The sequence below is a fragment of the Mustela putorius genome, unplaced genomic scaffold, assembly GCF_011764305.1.
Source record: "Mustela putorius furo isolate JIRA1106 unplaced genomic scaffold, ASM1176430v1.1 tig00000580_pilon_pilon_pilon, whole genome shotgun sequence".
Classification (NCBI taxonomy): domain Eukaryota; kingdom Metazoa; phylum Chordata; class Mammalia; order Carnivora; family Mustelidae; genus Mustela; species Mustela putorius.
In genome coordinates this window covers 26241-46091 of record NW_025421423.1, presented here as the reverse complement: position 1 = coordinate 46091, position 19851 = coordinate 26241, and the positions used below count along the sequence as shown (strand labels likewise).

At 38.1% G+C, this 19851-nt stretch overlaps 1 protein-coding gene across 7 annotated transcripts in view; it reads right to left on the bottom strand.

The window, feature by feature from the left end:
- Positions 1 to 19851, bottom strand: part of UNC13B (unc-13 homolog B) — a gene marked incomplete at its 5' end in the record, with an annotated part of 150792 nt that overhangs the window by 106520 nt on the left and 24421 nt on the right. For 3 of the 7 annotated variants that reach the window (XM_045081549.1, XM_045081550.1, XM_045081553.1), the window contains 1 exon segment: positions 739 to 774. In XM_045081549.1, coding sequence (XP_044937484.1) covers positions 739 to 774 — 36 coding nt within the window. 7 annotated transcript variants of the gene reach the window in all.

Sequence of the window (19851 nt, the reverse complement as noted above, 5' to 3'; positions counted from 1 at the left end):
AATCTTAAATTATCTCAGCTTTCTTAGGCTGTCTTAGAGCAGTTCCCAGTGGAAACACTAAGGAATCACAGAAAGTACAAAGTCATAAGAAATTCCAGTGGCAGAACAAAATTTGTCCCCTCTTAGCACATGCTGGATACCTAAGCACTGGGACTCAACCAAACCCCCTGTAAGATGGGTAATATAGCCAGTAGTGACAGCCTAAGGCTGTGTATTTTGCTGGAAAGAACTGACTGTCTACTCTCAAAGCTCTAGAATGAAGATGGCCTCCAGCCTAACTGGGCTGCTTGAAGGAAAGTCAAACCATGTTCTCAGTTTCTTGCTCACAAAAAATACACTTTCAGAAGGAACTTTCTTCTAGTCACTGCACTCCTTAGCCAAGAGAACAAAGGAGAGTTTCCCACACTAGTGCTGATGATAGTACTTATCTCTGGGAAGGAAAAACCTAGATACTGCCAAGATTATAACTGGACTTCGGTTTGAAATTTCTCTCTCTCTCACACATACACATCTCTCTCGCACACGCACACATACACACGCACATGCACACAGTCTTCAAAAAATCCAGCATGAAAGGATTCATTCCACTGCAAGTAATGGTCTTTAAAATTTAAGTAGGGGAGGAGAAGGGAGTGAAATTATATTTGCTTGTATGCATGAATATCCAGCTTCATAGTTCAGAGGGAATGTGTTAAAGGGTAAAATCAAGAAAATTATAAGGAATTCAATCTTACGTACTCTGCTGCTCTCCCCAGCCCAAATAGGTCCAGTGACCTAAGAAAACCGCAAATGGTAGCAAAAAAAGAAGAGTGACAGAGACAATTTTAGGAAAAATTCATAGACCATTTCCCCATCCCACCAATGATTATACACCTTACCTTGCTTGAACCTGCCCTACTTGTATTCCATTAATTTTACATAACATATAGAGAACCTTCTGCCTTCTATCAGGGATGAGACAAATCTAGAAAATACCATTGCTCTAATTCACTATATAGAGAATAACAAAAAACTGCTTCTACACTTTTAAAAAAAAGTTTTATTTACTTAACCATTTGTCTGTTGAAGGGCATCTCAGCTATGCCTCCATCAGAAAGGATGAATACCCAACTCTTTATCAACATGGACAGGACTGGAGATTATGCTGAGGGAACTAAGTCAAGCAGAGAGAGTCAATTATCATATGGTTTCACTTACTTGTGGAGCATAAGGAATAACATGGAGGACATTAGGAGAAGGATAGGAAAAGTGAATTGGGGGAAACTGGAAGGGGAGATGAACCATGAGAGACAAGGTTTTGGAGGGGAGGAGGGTGGAGGGGATGGTGAGCCTGGTGGTGGGTATTAAGGAGGACACATATTGCATGGAGCACTGAGTGTGGTGCATAAACAATGAATACTGGAACACTGAAAAATAAAATAAAATAAAATTACAATTTTTTTAAAAAAAAGCTTTATTTATTTGGGTAAGTCCGACACCTGAGGAGGAGCCCAGAATCATGACCCTGAGAATCAAGAGTCACACACTCCTCTGACTGAGCCATCCAGGTGCCCATGCTTTTATGCTCTTTTAAAACTCCTTCTGGCCTAGAACTCAGAACATTATCATTTAGGAGCTAATATACCTTTCCTTACTCAAAATGACAAAAATTCAACCTCTAAGAAATCCTTCCTATCTCTTCGTTCACCAAACCTGAGCCTACCATAGTATTTCCATGAGACTCTCAACCTGATACAGTGGAAAAGAGAGTGATTTCCTTGTCTAGGAGTGATGATGTCTAATTTTGATGCTCTCTATTGAAAACTAAAAGGCCAAAGAATGGCATTAACATCTAATCTTCCAAGTAATACAACACTGTGGCCTTCTGCTCAGAATCATTTCTTCAAATGCCTGCAAAATTTAATAAAATCCATTAAAATACAGAGGCTTTGAATGATGAGAGAAAACTGAACATTTTCTACTCATTTTTCAAAATAAAAAACTCAATGTTAATTACATTTAAATCCTATTCCGTATTCAAAACTGAATTTGAGGCAACTAATGTCACACACACACACACTAAAAATAGATCTTTATCCCAAGAAACAAGGCGTAATTTAGCTTCATAATTAAGAATATGAGAACTCAAGCCAAAGCTAAGTTCTTCTAGCTCTGCCACTACTCTTTAAAAGGTTATTACAGATATTTCTTCAACTGTAATATAAGAATATTATGAGTCTCATTGTTACCAAAGGATTGTAAGAGAAAAATGCATGTAAAGAAACTAGTACAGGCCCCTGGAATGGGGCAAACAATTGGCATTTCTTGTTGCTGTGTCATGTTGCCAAGTTTTTGCTTGCCTTATGGGTTCCTAATAAATAGGTAGCAGGAAGATCCACACATTGATAACCTTAGTATCTGCTAAAGGATTGTCTATGTTTGGGTTAGAAAGTCCTCAGAGAAAGAAATTAAAAAAAAAAAAAGTCCTCAGAGTTCTAAGGGTGCGGTTCCCTTGAAAATTTGCGATTAAGACTCAAAATTCTGGAAACGTTGAATGATGCCAACAGAAGCTGGTTTCATTACCTGAGCTAACTCCCAATCCTGGAGATCAGGGACTACTAGTCAGTCACAGTTCAGGTGTAAAATATAATGACTCAACAATTCTGTACATTACTTACTGCTCATCATGTTAAGTTTACTCTTAATCTCCTTGACCTATTTCACCCAACCCCCATCCACCTCCTCTCTGGTAACCATCTGTTTGTTCTCTAAGGTTAAGAGACTGTTTTTTAGGAGCACCTGGGTGGCTCAGTCGGTTAAAAGTCTGCCTTTGGGGTGGGGGGGCCTGGGAGGTTCAGTCAGTTAAGCAGCTGCCTTGGACTCAGGTCATGATCCCAGGGTCCTGGGATCCAGTGCTGCATGGGGTTCCCCGCTCAGCGGGGAATCTGGCTCTTCCTCTCCCTCTGTCCCTGCCCCCAACTTGTGCTCTCTCACTCTCTCTCAAATAAAATCTTTTTTTTTTTAGTTTATTTTTTAGTTTATCCCTTTATTTTTCCTTTGTTTTGTTTCTTAAATTCCACATATGAGTGAAACCATATAGTATTAAGCATGGGAGAGAAGAATCAGATTTGTCACTTTAGAAAGGAATGGTGGAACAGTGTGGCCGAACGTTTGTAGGGTAGATGGACTGGAGGCTGGTGTCAGGGAGGCTGGTAAGGAAGCTACTACACTCACCTAATGATTGCCCTAACCAGGAAAGTTGCAGAGGGAGTGGAGAGATAAGATTCATGAGTCAAAATCAAGGGCTTTAGTAAGTAATTAAATGCAGGAGGTGAGGAGAATAAAGCCTAAATAATATTGCTTAGGTTTTCAGCTTGAGCTACTGGGTGGATATGACATCATTCATTAAGTAGAAGTGTTAGATTACTGGCTTTCAGGTATCTATGAAGTATTTTAAATGAATATGTCTGAGAAGACAGCTGGATATATGGTTGTGGAGCTGAGGAAAGATATGTAAAGTCTTTTAAGTTTTCAGAATACAAGCTGCCATGAAGACAGATTTTTCTGCTTTGTTCCTTTCTATATCCTTAGTGCCTAAACAGTGCTTGGCACAAAACAGCAACTCAACAAATATTTTTGAATTAATGGATAAATATTACAATGTAAGTAAGAAAAAACAATGAGGCAGGGGTCCCTGGTTGGCTCAGTGGGCTAAGCAGCCAACTCCTGATTTAAGCTCGGTCATGTTCTCAGGATCCGGAGATTGAGCCCTGCAACAGCCTCCACCCTCACCAGGGAGTCTGCTTGGGATGCTCTCTCTCCTTCTACCTCTGCCCCCACCCCCACTCTCTCTCTCCTTTTTGCATGAATGCAAAGTGGCAGGCCACTTTGGAAAATAGACTGGGTATTTCTTATTAAGTTTTATATATAATCATAAAACCCAACAATCCCTCTCATATGTATTTATCCAAGAAAAACGAAATGTTCACATAAAATCCTATACATGCATGTTCACAGTTGGTTAATTCATATTCACTAATAACTGTAAACATAAATGCCCATCTGCTGAATAAATAAACAAACCATGGTATATCCATATAGCAGAAGTCCATTCAGGAATAAAAAGGAATGAACTGACACACACAGATAAATCTCGAATGCAGTATGATTAGTGTTACAAGCCAGACTCGAAAAGCTACATTGAATATGATTCCACGTATATGACTTTCTGAAAAATGCAATACCATAGGGGCAGAAAACAAATTAGGGTTTTCAGGCCAGAAATGGAGGAGGTTGACAAAAAAGAAAAATTTTAGGGTTGATGGAACTGCTCTATATCTTAACTATGGTTATGGTTACAAAATTGTATGTATTTGTCAAAACTCATATAACTGTACAATAAAAGGTAGAATTTTGATGAATGTAAGTTATACCATAATAAATCTGACTTAAAAAAAAAAAAAAAAAAGGAGGAGTCCATGAAGGAGGCTGTGAAGAAACCAAAGACAGAAAAACCATGGTGGTGTGGTCTCTGAATCAGAAAAAAAGCAAGGTTTCAAGGAGGCAGTGACAAGCGCTTAACAAGTGTTAAGTGCTGCAGGGTAGTCAAAATAAAACTGAAAAAGGCCTACTGGATTTAGAAATTAAAAGGTTAATAAAAACTTCAATAGAAATTTTAATGAATGAAAGCTGGAGTATAGACTGTTAAGAAGCAAATGAAAGCACATACAATGGAATAAGGAGACATCAAGAGATTCTGTAATTCATACAGTAAAACGCTGAATGTGAGCAAGATGGTAGACACTGCTTATCACAGATGCCAAAAAGAAGCAAGCAAGGAACAATCACCAAATGTGTTACAGAAAAAACTGAGTACATTAAGAGCTTCTTACAAAACCAGCAACATTCTCAAATTGGGCATTCACACATATCAAATGTGTGTCAAATTGACAATTATAATGAGCATGCTAGTGTTTCCCACCTCCCTAGAGCCTCAAACCTCTTCAGTTCACATATTTAACAAGTGAATAACCAATTACCCCGTTGCTCAGTGGCACCTGATGCTAAGAGTCAGGCAGTCTAGAAAACTAGAGCCTCCACTGGCAATGACATTGTATTTTCAATGTTATGAGCTCTGTGCAGATTAACTTTACCAAATTCACCTTAAGCCCAAAATCACTGAACTCCCAACACTTCAAACAGAAACTACAAGACCATTCCAAAATTCCTCTATAGATTATCTCCCATTTCCAATCTGTCAACAAATTTAATAGTTAATTCCACTCAAGTCTCCTTCCTACTGTCCCTTCCTCCTAGGTTTCACAGTCCTTATCAAGGAACTCGTTACCTCATGCCTGAATTGTTACAGATTTTGGCTGAATTTATGACCTTCTAATCTCTGTCCCATTCAATCTACTCAGCAGATGGCAACTAATTTTCCTAAATCCAGCTTCTAATCACATCATTCATTGCCCTTTTAATAACTTATAACCTCTCACTATGCATAAAAGAGTATATTTATCTTTCCAGCTTTCGAATCCTCTATAATCTGATACCAAATAATATCAAAACACACTGTCAACCACTCACCCAAAACAAAGTCATTATTGGCAAACAGGTCACAGTTCCTGTATCTGCCACACTTGGAAGATAGAGGAATGAGCCTGATTTCCCCTTTTTGCCCCTCAACTTCTGAAGCTGGAACATCCTTCTTTTCCACTGCTTGTTGGTGTAATGGAAATAGTTTTGAGTTTTGGAACCAGATAATCCTAGGTCCAAAGCCATCATTACTAGCTGTGTGACCTTAGGCAGGTTAACTTCTCTGTCCTTGTATTCATCATCTGTAAAAAATGAAGAGTAATACCACTTACCTCTCAAATTTGCTAAATATTGAAAATCATGTATGTAGCATTTAACTCCATGTGCTAGATGAATGATACTCAGTAAATGTTCCCTATTCTCCCTTATTTGATTGGCACCCATTCTTAAGTTCCTTTTAAACATCTTTCCTTATACAATGCTCAATAACTCTAGTACAATGTCTCTTATCAAAACAAAAGCCATTTGCCCATTTCCTTAAAAAGTTAAACACACATCTACCCATATGATCCAGCCATTCCACCTCCAGATATTTGATCAAGAGAAATGAAAACATATCATCAAGCTGATGTTCATATTATTCATAATAACTAGGAAAAACCCAAGTGCCTATCAACCTATGAGTTGATAAACAAAATGTGGTATATCCATAATAGAAAACTACTCAGTAATAAAAAGAAATGATTTACTGGTAAACCCAATAAAATGGCTGAGTAACAGAAGCCAGATACAAAAGAATAAATAGTATGTGGTCACATTTATATAAAACTCTAGAAAGACTAATTTAATCCACAGTGACCAAAAACCTAACAGTGGTTGTCTCAAGCCAGGAGTAGGGAGAGGATGAAGTACAAAGGGCATGAGAAAACATTTAGAGGTAACAGAAATGTTCTGCATCTTGACAGTGGTGGTAGTTTCACTGGTATATGCATCTACCAAAACGAACCAAACCATACAGTTCAGGTGGGTGTTTTTTGTATATATATCTAAATAAGGTTGATTTAAAAATTTTTTTAAAGATTTTATTTATTTATGAGAGTGAATGAGGAAAAGAGTGCATGCACAAGTAGAGGGGAGGGGCAGAGACAGAGAGAAGCAGACTTCCTGCTGAGCAGGGAGCCCACTGTGGGGCTCAATCCCAGTACCCTGCGATCATGACCTAAGTTGAAGGCAGATGCTTAACTGAGCCACCCAGGCACCCCTCAATATAGTTGATTAAAAAAAAAAAAAAAAACCTTTATTTTTTTTATTCTGTTAGTCACCATACATCATCAGTTTTTGATGTAGTGTTCCATTATCCATTATTTGTATATAACACTCAGTGTTCATTATTTGCATATAACACTCAGTGTTCATTGCAATACATGCTCTCCTTAATACCCATCACCAGGCTAACTTATCCCCCCATGCCCAACCTCTGAAACCCTCAGTTTGTTTCCCCGAGTCCATAATCTCTCATGGTTCGTCTCCCCCTCTGACTTCCCCTCCTTCAGTTTTCCCTTCCTTCTCCTCATGTCCTCCACACTATTCCTTATGTTCCACATATGAGTGAAATATGATATATGAAAATAAAAATGAAATATGATCATTGTCTTTCTCTGCTTGACTTATTTCACTTAGCATAATCCTCTCCAGTTCCATCTATGTCGATGCAAATGGTAGGTATTCATCCTTTCTGATGGCTGATCTATACAATATTCCATTGTATATATGAACATCTTCCTTATCCCTTTGTCTGTTGAAGGGCATCTCAGCTCCCTCCAGTGTGGCTATTGTAGACAATGCTGCTATAAACACTGGGGTGCATGTGCCCCTTCTTTTCACCACATCTGTATCTTTGGGGTAAATACTTAGTAGTGCAGTTGCTAGGTTATAGGGTAGCTCTATTCTTAACTTTGTGAGGAAACTCCATACTGTTTTCCAAGTGGCTGTACCAACTTGCATTACCACCTACAGTGTAAGAGCGCTCCCCTTTCTCCACATCCTCTCCACCATTTGTTTCCTGCCTTGTTAATTTTGGCCATTCTAACTGGTGTAAGGTGGTATCTCAATGTGGTATTGATTTGAATTTCCCTGAAGGTTAATGATGTTGAACAACCTATACTTTCAATACCATCCCTATTCAAAATACCAAAGTCATTTTTCAAAGAACTGGAACAAACAATCCTGAAATTTGTATGGAACCAGAAGACCCTGAATCGCCAAGGTAAAAAAGAAAAACAAAGCTGGGGGCATCATGCTGCCTGATTTCAGCCTATATTATCAAGCCATGATCTCCAAGACGGCATGGTATTGGCACAAAAACAGATACATAAAGCAATGGTACAGAACAGAAAAAAAGTTATTTAAAAAATTTTTTAAAAAAGATGAAAATTAAAAAGAAAAATAAATAAATAAAATTTAAAAAAGAAAAATGAGAAGTTAAAAAGAATTTTTTTTAATAAAAATTTTTTAAAACCTACATTAGAACTTATCACTTGCCTTTGTCCAATCCATCCATCCCTAACCTAGGTTGTAAGTTCCTTGAGGGTAAGACAGAAGTTTTATACTTCCTCTATATTTCTCTTAATGGTTGGCACAGAAAACCTATACTGAAGGAGATAACAAGTGAATAAAAGTAGGTTCCTCTTGGGCACCTAGATGGCTCCATTGGTTATGAGTTTGCCTTCAGCTCAGGTCATAATCCCAGAGTCCCAGGATTGAATCCAAATTGGGCTCCCCGCTCAGCAGAGTCTGCTTCTCCCTCTGACCCCCACCATCTCATGCATACTCTCAAACAAATAAATAAAATCTTTAAAAAAAAAAAAAAAAAAAAAAAAAAAAAAAAGCAGGTTCCTCTTAATCCAAGCAGGATCTTTAAATTTTAATAAAAATTACTTAACAGGAGCGCCTGGGTGGCTCAGTTGTTAAGCATCTGCCTTTGGCTAAGGCCATGATCTCAGGGTCCTGGTATCGAGCCCTACAGTGGGATCCCTGCTCAGCAGGAGGCCTGCTTCTCCCTCTCCCACTCCTCCTGCTTGTGTTCCCTCTCTTACTGTGTCTCTATCTGTCAAATAATAAATAAATAAAATCTTCTTTTAAAAAATTACTTAACCCTCTGGGTGGCTCAGAGGGTTAAAGCCTTTGCCTTCGGCTCAGGTCATGATCCCAGAGTCCTGGGATGGAGCCTCGTGTCGGGCTCTCTCCTTGGCGGGGAGCCTGCTTCCTCCTCTCTCTCTCTGCCTGCCACTCTGCCTACTTGTGATCTCTCACTGTCGAATAAATAAAATCTTTTTTAAAAAAATTACTTAACAGTATGCCTTTAACTTAACGGTAAGCCTGGCTGACCGTCGGTGGAGTATGTGACCCTTGATCTTGGGGTTATAGGTTCAAGCACCACCTTGAAAATAAAGTCTTTAAAAGAACAAAACAAAACAGAGCGCTGGGTGGCTCAGTCAGTTGAGTATTCAGACTCTTGATTTTGGCCCAGGTCATGTATCTCAGGGTCGTGAATTAAGCCCTGCCTCAGAGTCCATGCGGAGCCTGGAATCCGATTGGGATTACTCTCTCCCTCTCCTCCCCACTCACGCACTCTCTCCCTCTCTAAAAAAATAAATAAAGATAGAAACAACAACTTAAAAAAAGAAACCAAACTGAGATTCATGTTATAAAATGCAGATACCTAGACCCTACTCCCAGAGAGTCTCATTCAAAACCCCTGAAATGGCTTCAGAATCTATATTTGTTGTTGTTGTTGGAATGTGCCTTTTCATTAAGAAGCTGGGGACTCTCATGTCAATGATTTTAAATTACAATTTGAAAAATACAGTTGCCAACTTTCCTATATGAAAAAAGCCAGTCTCTCAGTCAAAAGCATAGTGTTCCTGGACTGATGGAAAAGAGGCAGCCAGATGTACTATCCTATTAGCTCAAAGACCAATTCATTGTAAGCATACACGTAAGTGAAAAAATTCTAGCAGGTCCAGACCCAATTAAAAATGAATCCTCTTTCGGGGCGCCGGGGTGGCTCAGTGGGTTAAAGCCTCTGTCTTCGGCTCAGGTTGTGATAGATCCTGGGATCCTGGGATCAAGCCCCACGTCGGGCTCTCTGCTCAGCAGGAACCCTGCTTCCTCCTCTCTCTCTGCTTGCTTCCCTGCCTGCTTGTGATCCCTGTCTATCAAATAAATAAATAAATAAAATCTTTAAAAAAAAGAAAAAAAGAATCCTCTTTCCTAGAAGGCAAAGCTTCTTCATTTATCCCTGCTGATAAGGCTACAGCACATATTCATATGCTTCTTGTTCTGCCTATTTCATCTTGTTTCTAGTGGAAAATATAAGAAATCAGACATAGTCACATTAAGAAATAAGGCTGATGGGGGCGCCTGGGTGGCTCAGTGGGTTGAGCCGCTGCCTTCGGCTCAGGTCATGATCTCAGGGTCCTGGGACTGAGTCCCGCATCGGGCTCTCTGCTCTGCGGGGAGCCTGCTTCCTCCTCTCTCTCTGTCTGCCTCTCTGCCTACTTGTGATCTGTCTCTGTCAAATAAATAAATAAAATCTTAAAAAAAAAAAAAGAAAGAAAGAAGGCTGAAGGCTGATAATTACCAAACAAAACACCCTTAGGCAACAGTTATATCACCAATCAATAGTCCAGTGTTGGTCAATTTTTCCAAGACAATGAAATGACAGGATATTTGATTTCAAGTGAACAGCCATCTGTCTAGGCAATGACAGGACTCTCTTATCAATTGCTAAACTGTAAATTACAAGGTAGCTCACAAAGGACAAAAAAATGTCAACCATTAGTAGTTATTCTGTTCTCCCTTTCAAAACAGGTAAGTACCACAAAACTTTTCCTCCAATTGAAAATAGTTTTTAAAAAATCTATAATTAAGTAAAGTACTTCAAACCTAACTTAAGAAAAAAAAAACTATTGACCAATCTTCTTTGTGAATATATATGTATTAGAATACAAGCAAATTTAGCCTAACATTATAGTAAAAGAATAATTTACCATAATCAAATAGGGTATATTATAGGAAAAGAGATGATTTATCAATAGAAACTGATTAATGAAATCATCACATTAACAAGTCAAAGGAACAATGGATACACATGAACAATTGGGTAAGTACTACTGAGCAATTCTGAAATGTTCAAGATCTACTCCTTATTTTTAATACAGAAGCTCTACTGAAATATAAGATGCAGAGAAGTATACAAATCATCTAAGTGCATTGTTCAATGAATACTGTGAACACACTCATGCAACCATTACATAGATGAAGGAACAGAATAGACCAACATCCAGCAGACCTCTTCCTACTCCTTTTCAGTCATTCAACCACCCCCCCCTTTTTTAAGTGGGTTCCACCCCCAGCATGGAGCCCAGTCCAGGGCTTGAACTCACAACCGTGAGATCAACATCTGAGCGGAGATCAAGGGTTGGATGCTCACCCTACTGAGTTACCCAGGCACCCCTCAACTAGCTTCTGAACCAGCTATTTCCTCTGTGCTTCACACTTTCCCCAGAGAGCCACATCACTAATTCCCTCACCTCTAAGTTTTACACAAAAGTCATCTTCTCACTGTGGCTTAAGCACTAACTACCTTATTTATAATTACAACCCAATTTCAATTCTACCATTCTCAATTTCCTTTCACCATCTACTCTTTTATTGGTCCACTCTCTAAATTCCTATATAATTTCCTATAGGAAATGTAATTTCCTATATAATTGGTCCACTCTCTAAATTCCTATATAATTTCCTAAGTTCCTATATATATAATAATGAATATAATATTCATTACATTTACTGTTTCCCCCCACCCAGGAGCTTGATGTGTTTTGCTTCCTCATATATCCCAAGCACCTAGAACAGAATCGAGACTGTACCAAAAAATGTTTGTAAGGTGCTTGCTGGCTCAGTCAGAAGAGCACCCAACTCTTGATCTTGGGTCATGAGTTTGAGCCCCATGGTGGCTGTAGAGATTACTAAAAATAAATGAACTTTTTATAAATGTTTGTAGAAGGAAAGGATCAAGAGATAGAGGGGAAAGAGGCAACGTGGTTGGAGGTGAGAAAATGACTATCAGCAGTATAAATACAGTTACAATCTTTCTAGAGTATAATTGGACAACATCTAACAAAACTAAAAATGTGTGTATTCCTGGGGCTCCTGGGTGGCTCAGTAGGTTAAGCCTCTGCCTTCAGCTTGGGTCATGGTCTCAGGGTCCTAGGATCGAGCCCCACATTGGGCTTTCTGCTCAGCAGAAAGCCTGCTTCCCTCTCTCTTTGCCTGCCTCTTTGCCTACTTGTGAGCTCACTCACTTGCTCTCTCTCTCTCTCTCGCTCTGTCAAATAAATAAATAAATATTTTTTTAAGTGTGTATTCCTTAACTCAGTAATTCCACTTAATAGAAATGCACTAATTCAACTAATATTATTGAGCAAAAGTACTAGAAATACACAAATAAGCATTTTCCTTACTTATAAAATTTATGGCCTAGAGAAGAAAAATATGAATCAAATAATCATATATATTAAGTATTATGAAGGAAAGGTACATAAAATAATATATAATAGGGAAAGGGAAATTCATTTGCATGTTTACAAAAAACATTTATACAAAGTTGTTCACCATAACACTGTTTTAGGAGCAAAAATTTGGGAAAAATCCAAATATCTACCAATAGGAGAAGAGTTTTTAAATTATACATTTCAAATGGAATAGATCAAATTTGAATTTCATCAATCTTCTGGTACAACTACCAATTTACAAAAAAAAATATGAAGGACAGAAAAGTAAACTATGCTATGGGAATATACACAGCAAAATTCACAATATGGGAAACTATAAGTCAAACAAAGACATGCAATTAAATGGCTTCACTGCCTCAATAAATAATTGCAAGGAAAAAATTAAGACATGGAGAAGGAATCCACAGATTAAAAAAAATTATAAGCTACATCAAAAAGATAAAACAGGTAAAAATAAATTCTAATGTTTAATGATGCACACCTGAGTGATAAAACATAAAGCAAGGAAGTCACTGTCATAAAGGTTGGTAATTACTTTTAGGGAGAAGATTGGGATTGGGAAGGGCATGTGGAAAGCTTTCTAGGGTGCCTAAGAAAGGGTTTTTTTTTTTTCCTATCTTATATGAATTCATTAAATGTTTGTTTTATAAAGTTGTCTCTCTGTGTTACATTCTACGATAGATTTTTTTTTTAAGATTTTATTTATTTATTTGACAGAGAGGATCACAAACAGGCAGAGAGGCAGGCAGAGAGAGAGGAGGAAGCAGGCTCGCTGCTGAGCAGAGAGCCCAATGCGGAGCTCGAACCCAGGACCCTGAGATCATGACCCAAGCCGAAGGCAGCGGCTTAACCCACTGAGCCACCCAGGTGCCCTACAATAGATTTTTGTTTGTTTGTTTGTGCCTCAAACAAACTGGGTATATCATTACAATTACTACCATCTGATGATTTCATTTCTCTTAAGTCTTCAAAAAGTGCCTCACTGTCTTCAAGATAAAATATAAATAGCTTGTTATGGCTTTCAAACCCAGCATGATATGAAGACTATATGCCTTATCTCTGACCCTGCCCCACACTTATTCCCTGCCCTCACGTCATCCAGAATTTTCAACATGGCTATAGATCATGCTTTTTCATATTAATGTCCTAGTACCATAAACTCTTTTTTCCTTTACCTGACTGACTCTTATCTTTCAAAACTCAATTTATGCCAGAGGTTTCAGAGGAAGGAAGGATGAATAGATAGGGCACAGGAAAATTTTAAGGAAGGGAAACTATTCTGTATCATATTACTAGGGTGAATACATTTGCCAAAACCCACAGAACATACAAGGCAAAGAGTGAACTATAATGTAATCTATGGGGTTTTGTTGACTTTTAAATTCTTTCAATTTAAATATCACTTTCTCGGGCGCCTGGGTGGCTCAGTGGGTTAAGCCGCTGCCTTCGGCTCAGGTCATGATCTCAGGGTCCTGGGATCGAGTCCCGCATCAGGCTCTCTGCTCAGCAGGGAGCCTGCTTCCTCCTCTCTCTCTCTCTGCCTGCCTCTCTGCCTACTTGTGATGTCTCTCTGTCAAACAAATAAATAAAACCTAAATAAATAAATAAATAATCACTTTCTCTGGGAGGCCTTTCTTTACTATCTAAAAATTGGATTAAGTTTTCTTCCTCTACTACTCACCGAATCACAAGGCAGTAAATTTCTTTTCCTCTCTGGACCTGAGCTCACTAAGGTCAAAGACTTTCATCTCTATATCTCTAGTTCCTAGCATGGTTCTTGATATGAGGAAGTGGTGTCCAATAATTATTTGTACAACAAATAATTCTAACAATTGTTAATCTCAACAGTACTTCTGTTAATCATGTTTTACCAATCAAATTCATTTTTTCCCACTCTGAACCAAAGAAACCAATAATAACAAACCAAAGATGACCATGTTTTTATGGGAATAACAAACTGTCGTATATATACAACAAATACTGTGCCTAGGTTAGGCAGTTACGTGCTATAATCAAATAAAACTTTTTTTTAACATTTTATTTTTTAAGTAATCTCTACACCCCACATGGGGCTCACACTCACAATCACAAGACCAACAGTAGCATTTTGCACCAACTGATCCAGGCAGGAGCACCTCAAACTTGAATACATTAATCTGACATTTTTAACATACATAATTGTGTGCCATAGTAATTGAAAATAAATGATAATAAGTTGATGTACTAACTACAATTAGCCACCTCAAATTCTCTCTGGAAAAAGACAGGATAGAAATAAATGAGTCAGAAGACTACAATTAATATTATTTTTATCAGGCAAACCATACTATTATAATTTCTCTCTTTTCTTTGTTAGTTTGCCAAAACCTATAATCATCATCAGTATCAACTGCTTATACAGATACCACATGTACAGAGTAAAACTCATCACCCACTCTTACTGACAGAAGTCCCAGACTCACTGCACTGCCCTATTACTAAAATAAGAGTCCCTCTACACTCTGTGGAGTCTATAACCAGTGTATTTTCCTGACTCTGAGAGTCCTAACCCTGGAATAAAAGTTGCAAAACTATCAATTGACTGATCATCTACTCCCACTACCCAGGGAGGATGTTCTAGCCAGTTATTGGCCAGGACTGAGAGTGGAGGGGGCTATCTTTTAAATTTTCCCTTCATACTTTTCTTTTATCCTACTATGAGTATCTTTTCGTTAATTCAATACATTCTAATTAGCTTCTTCAAAAGCCATCTCTAAACTCACGTCTTCTGGAAAGCTTTCCTGAACAAACTACATGCCATTCTTTTTTTTTTTTTTTTTAAGATTTATTTATTTATTTGACAGAGAATGAGATCATAAGTAGGCAGAGAGGCAGGCAGAGAGAGAGAGAGAGAGGAGGAAGCAGGCCTCCCGCCGAGCAGAAAGCCTGATGTGGGACTCGATCCCAGGACCCAAGGTCATGACCCGAGCTGAAGGCAGAGGCTCAGCCCACTGAGCCACCCAGGCGCCCCACTACATGCCATTCTTAACCATCCGCTTCTTCTTCAGCCACCTCAGGAAGATAAGTGCTAAAATTAACTCTAAAATAAATGTACTTCGAGGGTACCTAGGTGGCTCAGTCAATTAAGAGTCTGCTTTCATCTTAGTCATGATCGTGGGGTCCTGCAATGGAGCCCCTCATTGCACCCCCTGCACAGTAAGGAGTCAGCTTCTCCCTCTCCCTCTGCTCCTCCTCTTGCTCATGCTCTCAATTTCTCTCAAATAAATAAAATATTGAAAAAATAAATAATTTTTAATTAATAAAATTAATTTTATGTAAATTAATTTCATCTCAATTTTTTAAATGTCCATTAATAGGAACTGGTACCCTATATAATATATATTCAACCTATTAAGTGTAGTATATATTCAACATATTAAGTATATATTCAACATATTAAGTGAAAAAAAGTAAGATATGTTAACATTGTGCAAAACATACTACATTTGTGAGGGCGACTTTAAGTATATTACATGTTTACGAATGCATAAACTCTTTCTAGAGAAATCCATAATAAATGGCAATACTGATTGCCTCAAGGCAGAAACTGAATGGCTAAAGGATAGGGTAGAGGAAAAAAAGCACTGTTTTTCATAGCATACACTATATCTTTTGATATAAAAAATAAAATTTATGTATGAGGTTCCTTTAAAAAATAATAACAAAAGGGCAAGGAGGGGGTCCTAGGTTCAAGGTAACCAAGAATCAGCTACCCAGGGAACACCAATACGATTAGGATACTTTAATGCAAGAGCCAGAAGAGAAGACTCAAATAGAAGTGGTAAATGGTAGAAGACAGATGGCAAAGAAAGAATATGAGCTCTGGGGTTTTAGAAATGAGAAAGGGAAAAACAGAAGAAATTGATGAGGTGGGAGAATCTGCAAGATAGAGGCCAGTTGGTCAAGCGATCCTATTTTCCTGAGGGCTTGTGGTTCTATATAAATAAGTGGAAGTAACTAGTGATGTAACACTTGCTCTTCTGCTTTCATTGCTCACAGTAATCAGTCATAAGCCACCAAGATTTTAAGTGGGACAAAGCTTTCAATCCTCTAACAAATTAAAAACGAGAAAGGGTAATAGATGACAAGAAGGACGCTAGGACCTAAAGTGAGAAAGGTTCCCCCCACTGACAGAAAGACAGGAAGGAAGAAAGGAAGGAAGGAAGGAAGGGACTCCCAGAGGAGTGAATCTGCCAAATAGGGCCAGCCCTGTATATCTTTACTCTTTGAAGAAGATGTACAAAAGAGGGACTCATTTTCTTCAGCACAGTAGCAAGTACAGCTTTGGTATCATTCTATTCTCTCCAAGTCAATATGGTCGGCATACAATTTGGCATCTTTTTAATCCTCTCCCCATACTTACTACATATCATAGTATGAATAATCTTTGCTTTCAATCAACACATTTCTTTTTTTTTTTTTTAGAGATTTTTTATTTATTTATTTGACAGAGAGAGATCACAAGTAGGCAGAGAGGCAGAGAGAGGAGGAAGCAGGCTCCCTGCTGAGCAGAGAGCCCGATGCAGGACTCAATCCCAGGACCCTGAGATCATGACCTGAGCCAAAGGCAGCGGCTTAACCCACTGAGCCACCCAGGCGCCCCAATCAACACATTTCAATTAGCTCCTTAAATATCATCTCTAAACTCATCTCTCTGGAAAGACTTCTTGAACCAACTTTATGCTATTTTTAACTATTTGCTTACTCCTCTGTCATGTGAGTACTTTCCTCTTTCTAGGATATCACACTGCACCTGAGGATCATCTCATAAATAAGAGCCAAGTTGCTACATTTGTGTATTTGTCCTTTTCTGACCTAAATAGGTTATAAGCTAAATCTTCTGATTCTTTTTCCATCCTCCCATCATTCTTCTTTGAACCCCACAAATATATTCTCTTGTCTATGTATCTATTCATTAAAAACAAGAATACTCCATGAAAATACAGAAGCCTTTGGAGAGGAGGAAATGAAAAGATTTAATGGATAAACTTATACCAAAAAGCTTTGAGTTTCTTCTCTGTAATGCTTGTCTGGAGTTTCCAAGTTTCATAAGAGAAGTTAAGAAAAGTATGATAATTCTTTCCGTCTAGCATCTGCTAAAAAGTCTTTATTTCTACGAAAAATAAACATGAACAATTTAATGCTTATAAATTATGACACAGCTCACAAAGCTTTAGTTACTGCCAATATCAGCTATCAGTTACCTGATTATGAGTCTTAATGTCAGTCCTATTATAGAAGCATCCTCAGAAATCCACACATTCTGAAGAAACTAAATTTTCAACCCAAAGGAAAAGAATACTTCCTTCCAATAAATAATGCAAATTATACTTTTTCAATAATCATTTTTCTTTTTTCTTTTTTCTCCAGAAAACTTTTCCCCCAAAATCCACATGGGCTGAGGTCTCTCAGAGGTGAAAAATCAGGCTTCACTCCCTGGTACCTAACATATCACAAAGTGAGATACAGTTGTGCAAATTCCAAAACAAACAGAAGACTAAGTCCTTGCTCCTGCAATTCACCAGTCTAGTGGAGAAAAAATCCTACCAACCAGGAAAGGAAAGTCTAAGAAAACATGTAGAGTACATCACACTAAACTCTACTAGAAAATAATGATAGGTGGTGGGCTCATTGGTATTAGTTCCTTTATTCCTCTCCAAAACTTAAATGTGTTACAAGTACTCTCTCACATATTCAGATACTGCATAATTAAAATTTTTTAACTTTTTCTTTAAGATTTTATTTATATATGTGAGAGAGACTGAGCAAGAGGGAGAGAGCACAAGCAGGGAGGAGAAGCAGAGGGAACGGGAAAAGCAGACTCTCCACTGCAGGGAGCCCAACAGAGGGCTTGATGCTCGACTCCAGAGTCATGACCTGAGCTGAAAGCAGATGCTTAGACTCCCAGTACACTCTGTGTACTGAGCCACCCAGATGGCCCGTGTATAATTAAAATTTAACTTGTTTTTTTAATGGGGTACCTGTGTGGCTCAGTAGTTAACATCTGCCTTCAGCTCAGGTCATAATCCCAAGGTCCTAAGATGGAGCCCCATATCAGGCTCCCTGCTCAGCAGGAAGCCTTCTTCTCTTTCTCCCACTCCTCCTGCTTCCCTCTCTTACTGTCTCTTTCTCTGTCAAATAAATAAATAGAACCTTTAAAATAAGTAAATAAAATTTAAGTTTTTTTTTTTTAAGAAAAATTAAGATGTTGGAAGAGTATTCTCCAAACTGAGAAAACTAGTTATCTTGGAGTCGGCTGGGGAGGGAGTATTATAGAGAACTGTAACTGTTTATAATACACATTTCTCAATCACTTAAAAATTTTTACAGAGAAGACATTATGTATTTTGGGTTTTTAAGTTTAGACTAAAAAGGGAATTGATTTAATATGTTGGGGCAGGGGCGACAATGCTTTATAACACGTTGCAAAGTAATCACAAAGTTTCCACACAAATTTTGAATTCCAATACATTATCTGGACATGAACTACCAGAATTTCTTAACCCAGTAACAAACGTGTGAAACTCATTCTATCAGGGCGAATGAGGACAGAGGAAAATTCCTACTATAGTCAAGGCCGGGATTTCAGGGAAACAGATCTTTGCCATGGGAAGCAACCCAAAAAATAAACAATCTATTCCTTATGACTTCAAGAAATTTTTAAAACATAGTAAGAACCCAAAAGGGGTATTCAACTCAAAGTTAGTTCTGAATATTTTTTTGTAACACATGGTACTCTAAGAGCAAGTCAAAGGATAGAAAAAAATAAGCAAAAGGTTTCTCTGATGTATGCACACATACATTTTGACATGTCTAAAATCTCTCAAATGATTCATAAGAAACTGTTAATGATAACTACTTCTGGGGAGAAGACCCAAATCCCTAGGTATAGGAATGGAAGGGAGACCTTTTACTGTATTCTCTTTAATATTTTAAAGTTTGTGTGGCATATGCATATTTCCTATTTAATAAATGACGTAATTTTAAAATAACATAAAAGGCACAAGGCAAATAAGAAGAGCATATTTTTCTGAATTATATTACATTAGATTTTTGACATCAATAGGCCATATAGGGAAAAGAACATGGACCTTAAGAGTCAAATAGACCAAGGTTTTAACCCCAGTTCACACACTTCCTAGAAACAAGTGGCACAAAAGAAGGTAACCGGTGATACCTTCCCTGATAAAAAGACTCTGGGCTGCTTTCTTCATGCTACCATGCAAAGTGGCCATCAAGATTATAACAAGAAAAGCAATACATTGCCCAACTTTTAATACAAGTGACTTGAAATGAGACCAAATTTTAACATTGAGGACATTGAACAGAACCTTTAAAATTCATGATATGGGGGTGCCTGGGTGGCTCAGTGGGTTAAGTGCTGCCTTCTGCTCAGGTCATGATCTCAGGGTCCTGGGATTGAGTCCCACATCGGGCTCTCTGCTCGGCGGGGAGCCTGCTTCCCCTTCCTCTCTCTCTCTGCCTGCCTCTCTGTCTACTTGTGATCTCTCTCTGTCAAATAAATAAATAAAAATCTTTAAAAAAAAATTCATGATATGTATTGAAAGCGACATTATGACAAAAACAACTGGGACAGTTATCGAGCTAGAGTTTATGAGGTAGCACCACAATGGATGGAACTAAAAGCCAGCTGGCAGAGGGACTAAACAGCCCACTAATCAGGCTTTGAATTTAAGTGAACAGCATAAGTATTATG